The sequence below is a fragment of the Montipora foliosa genome, chromosome 8, assembly GCF_036669935.1.
Source record: "Montipora foliosa isolate CH-2021 chromosome 8, ASM3666993v2, whole genome shotgun sequence".
NCBI classification, from domain to species: Eukaryota; Metazoa; Cnidaria; class Anthozoa; order Scleractinia; family Acroporidae; genus Montipora; species Montipora foliosa.
In genome coordinates this window covers 44162985-44167984 of record NC_090876.1, presented here as the reverse complement: position 1 = coordinate 44167984, position 5000 = coordinate 44162985, and the positions used below count along the sequence as shown (strand labels likewise).

Below are 5000 nucleotides of genomic sequence, written 5' to 3'. Positions count from 1 at the left end.
TTCAAATATGATTATTATACGTGGGATTGATGACATACTCAGATCAAAGCATACAAGGCTTTGAGCCTGCCAAGGGCCAACAACATTTTCGAGTAGTGGAGCAAGAGGACAGTCAGCTCTGTGTGTACACTTTGTAACTGTTGTGGTAGATTTCGTATAAGTGAGAGTGGTGTGGGTATTCGAGATCAGCGCAAACTTGAAAGGCATTAGCAAACAGGAGGAAATGTGCTTCACACAAGGTCTGAGCCATCAGTGACTTCATTACTGCAACCATTCACGTGTGCCCCACGTGCTAGTGACCATAAAAGAAATCATCAGTCACCTGGAATAAATTCTGAATCCTTCCAAGAATAATTGGGCAATTGGTTGAACTGTTCAATTTTGTTCACTCGCCTTGTGACAGCTTGTCCCAAAGTTGAGGTGCCCGTTACTGCTTGAAAAATTGCCAGTGATTTGAAAGAAAAATCACTATAATAATTTAGGGGAACAATGATAATATCCTGGGGATATGCCTAGAGCCCTTAAATAAATAATTATTGATTTTTCAACACAAGAATTAAAATTAATACTTATCGACGGATCCAAAGACTGTAGTTTGGGTCGGTTACCACAAAAATGGCTTTTGATGATCATCTTGATCAAACGAAAGATTAATTTTCTGAAAAACGTGTTTGTTCCTGTTTAAATGTTCCACAGGATTACGGAAAAAAAAACTCTTCTAATTCACATCAGTCGTGTATTTATTTTTTAACAAAAAAAAAAACAGTAAAACAGTAAACATGGGGGCATCTTGTCAATTTTAAATTGGGAACTTCCATTAGTTGATTGAAAGACAATATTATTATTATTATTATTATTATTATTATTATTATTATTATTATTATTATTATTATTATTATTATTATTATTATTATTAAGGACGGTGCCTACTAATTCAAAGGTATTTTTGCCCCGGTTTATGATTATGCAGCAAATGTAGATCTTAACAAGTGTTATTGAAATCCAAAAAAAAATTTGGGGGTAACCACGGCTTTTTCAAAGAAAATTGATGAATAATATCTGTAAAAGGCTTTAAAATACAAAGCAATGTGTGACATTCTTTCTCAAATCAAAACTTAATTATCTCAGTCTCAAAAATGCATGGTTACCCCCAATTTTCTTTTTGGATACCAAGAGCACTTACTAAGATCTACTTTCTCCGAATAGTAAGCATCACCGATAGGAAACTCGAGTATCTTGAGATGCGCAGAACGTATATGCGATAACAATAGTAGGCACCGTCCTTAAATGTTTTTATGCATGCACAAGCACTGTACGCATTATAACATTATACAAATTACAAGTTTTATGATATTTTGCATTGGTTAGCAGTCATGTTTCTTTATTTCATTTATGTATAACATTTTGTTTGCATTTGCATTTGCATTTGCATTTGCAAGTGATGAAAAAGTTAGGTAATGATAATAGTTGGCCTTTCCCAGGTTTCCAATGACATTGACCTCAACTGGAATGTTTTGAAGACAACAGCAAACAAACGATCAGTGCAAACCACCACTCTTGCAGTTTCAGAGAACTGAATTGCAAAGGGTGCTGTTTGTCAAGGCCATGCTGAAAATGGTGTTTCTAAAACGAGAGTAAGGGTAAGACCAAGGGTCAGGGTAAGGGTAAGGATACGAATACAAAAAGTATCCTAAACATGCATAAAAGTTAACCTTAGGCCTAATTAGGCCTAAACAAAAGTTTAAGGTTAGCTTTTATGCATTTTTAGGATACCTTAGAGTATTCGTATCCTTACCCTTACCCTGACCCTTGGTCTTACCCTTACCCTCGTTTTAGCAAGGCCGTGCTGAAAAAGCATACACTTTCAGCAGTTTAAGTAATTAGCACTACGGAATGTTAAGCAATATTCTTTTCCACAATCATGGACATAATGTACTAGTCAAAAGCAAAATTAATATTATTAAATGAATGATAATGAGAATGGACTTTATTTTAAGAGGTATCAAATCAATTTAACTCAAATGAGCGGAAATCAAGAGGAGAGAGGAAGACCAGTACCCAGAGAAAATCCTCTTGGAGAAGAGTAGAGACCCAACAAACACAATCCACATGTGATGCCGAGACTGGGAATCAAACCTGGGCCACATTGGTGAGAGGCAATGCTCTCACGGGGCCCGTTTCTTAAAATCCTGAAACTTTGCGGGCCATTTTCGGGTGTCACAATTCCCTCTATATCTCAAGAACGGAGAGGATTAAAGTCGTCAAACTTCACGATCAGTTTGCTTTTTGTTACCTTGCAAACATCTTAAAAGATCTGCTTTCCTGAACAAGGGGTTGACAGGTTCACAAATGGCTTTTCCAGCCCGAAAGGTTTTTGGGAATTTCAAGAAATGGGCCCCTGGTCCCCAAACATTCTTATTTATATATGAGCATAATTTATCTTGAATTGTGCCCCCTAATCCAGAGCAAATTCCCTCTGATGAAGGGACTGACACTCAAAGCCTCAGGTGCAAATCATTTTATTGCTGTTACCGTGCAAAATGGGTAACACCCAGTAATTTTGAATATTTAACAATAATAACAATAACCAACAACCAACTCACTTTGGTTGAAATAAATACCAAAGAAATAAAGACTCAAAGTCACGAAACTCAAATCTGTATGGAGTCTTTCTTAAAGAAGTTGATCACTTTTTGTGCTGTTTCATGATCCAGGCTACAGTCCATCAGTTCCTCCTCTGTCGCTTGTGACACCCTGGAAATAGTCTTTAGACCATGCTGTAGCACCAAGCATTCTTGACCAGAATTAAGGAAAGTGTCCATATCATACACATGCAGGAAATAATAAGACTGGGGAGACAGGAGGTAATCTTTTACATTGGCAGTAAAGAGTGGACAAAGGGAGCTAGCAGCAACAATAGCTGCTGCAAAGTGGAGGTTATAAACTGCAGGTTGCAGGTCATTGTTTCACCATAGCTGAAACAACCCTAGTGTTTAATAATGCGAACATTAGACCTAAACACTGTGCTTTAGATAAGCCTAAGCGTAGCATTTGTGCTAACGGTTGGGTTCTTTCAGTTATGGTAAAACAATGACCTGCACTTAATACCCTCTAACTTCAAAGGCAATACCAACACCACAGAACAATAATGTGGTGGAAAGGTGGAAATATTTTAGAATGGCAAAGAGGATACCATGACTGCTAAGGCCGATGCTGGCAAAAATGCGTAGAACAATACTGTCACTGACGGATGAATCTTGTAAGGCCTTTACTCTTTCTTGAATCGACTCAGTCATAGGTTTACAAGTAGCCTGCAGATATTGAATCATTTTCATAATTTTAATTCAGGAGTTAATTTAAGAGGCACCTCAGACACAGATAATTATGATGTAATGTGTCTTACATGAAATCAAGTTAACCTTTCAAAGATAAAAATCAGAAAGCAATGTTTTGCACAAGTTACAGAAAAGCCATTTAAACCTGACAAATATCTAGTGGGATTTCGTTTTAATTAAGTTAAAGTCTGGTTTTGTATCAACTCATAGTTAATATATGGATATGGTTATGAAACTGAACAAATGTCTTTGTTTTATGTTTGGCATTGACCATGCACAAACCACTCCCTTTTTCTAAAAGACAGCTAGTCAAAAGTGGGAACCAGCACAGCTTAGTGGTTATCAACCCTGCCTCCCACAATTGTGACCCGGGTTCAACCCTGGCCTCGGGTCGTATGTGGGCTGAATTTCAATCAATCTCAATCTGACTCCGAGGGTTTTTTTCCGGGTACTCTGGTTTTCCTCCCTCAGCAAAATCGACTCTCAGTCAATTACATTCGGCTGGGGGCGGATACCCTCGATAGGGATAACCTCTGGTATCCTTTCCTTTCATTGAACTGAATGAATAAAGTTGGTATTAATATTATTAAAAAAGGTTTGATTAATTTATTTAAAACTCATTTTGTGAACTGAAGGTAGATAGTTCGTGATCATGGTCAAGTTAATTTATGAAGCGCAACATCACTGTTCTCGTCTCCAGAGTTTTTTGTGTAGATCTATGTGAACCATTATCAGCTCATCAAGGTTACTGATAAGATCACCCTAACTTTTCCTTGGCTAAGAAATTTTGTTCCACACTGTCTCTCTCTATCTCTACCAGTGGGGGTCATTAACCCTGTGATAGACTAGCATACCCTCCAAGGGGAGTAGCAATGCTATCAGTAGCTTTATGTTACATGAAACCAGGATTGGCTCCTCCTGCCATGCAAGCTGAGCCCACTGTCTGTGACTTTCCCATTATGTCAACATCATTGGAAAACTTGTTTGGGCCCTCTCCTTATTACATACCTTTGCCAAAGTTATCATACAGTCAACACATGCCTTCACATTGTGGACAGGAAGAAACCTTGCCTTTGCCCCAAGAAACCTAATAAAAAAGCAAAACCCTAAAGTGCCATTTTCTTAGGTCCCCTCAAATGACCCGCAAAAAAACGTTTTCAGTTGCAAAAATATATCTTGACCGATATGAAGCCACTGAAAACCTAGAGTGAGCAAATCCTAACGCGTTAACATGACAAAAACGGATAGTGAGGTTACTTTATACAATGATAAAGTTGTGGAAACCTTATTTTTTCTTCCTTCCTTGTTATTTTAGATTCCCTAAAATTTATCCCTCATTTAAGTTATTGCATTGCTTCAGTTGCCTGCCCTGATTGTTTTGAAAATGGTTCATCTCAGTAAGAATAAATGAATTACCTTATTCTGCCTTCAACTTCTGACCTTTTCTTAACTGAATTTTATAGGAAGGACGGATGCTAACTTTCTGAAAAGAGTGCCTTCGTTTCCTCGCTGCGAAAACGAGGGCTTCATTTCGGTCCTCGAAAAAACAAACCTTCTTTGCAATGCTGCCAATGCGTGCATTTCCTTTGGTTCCATTTGAGGGGCAAAAAGAAAAACATAAGCTCTTCGATGCAGTTGATTCAGTCTTTGTATCCTACCATACAG

General features: G+C 37.8%; 2 protein-coding genes across 3 annotated transcripts in view; one reads left to right on the top strand and one right to left on the bottom strand.

Annotated features, from left to right (window-relative positions):
- Nucleotides 1-2656, top strand: part of LOC138013281 (acyl-CoA-binding domain-containing protein 5A-like) — a 16670-nt gene extending 14014 nt beyond the window's left edge. For both annotated transcript variants that reach the window (XM_068860311.1, XM_068860312.1), the window contains exon 9: nucleotides 1-2656. This exon is cut by the window's left edge and continues 82 nt beyond it. The gene's annotated coding sequence lies outside the window, so the exon portion shown is untranslated.
- LOC138013282 (protein SPO16 homolog) overlaps nucleotides 2647-5000 on the bottom strand; it is a 2794-nt gene continuing 440 nt past the window's right edge. The window contains exons 3-6 of the mRNA XM_068860313.1: nucleotides 4888-4989; nucleotides 4344-4422; nucleotides 3194-3311; nucleotides 2647-2794 (exon numbers count right to left, since the gene is read on the bottom strand). Of these exons, the coding sequence (XP_068716414.1) occupies nucleotides 2652-2794; nucleotides 3194-3311; nucleotides 4344-4422; nucleotides 4888-4989 (442 nt within the window). The 3' untranslated portion in view covers nucleotides 2647-2651. The remainder of the gene's footprint in view (nucleotides 2795-3193; nucleotides 3312-4343; nucleotides 4423-4887; nucleotides 4990-5000) is intronic.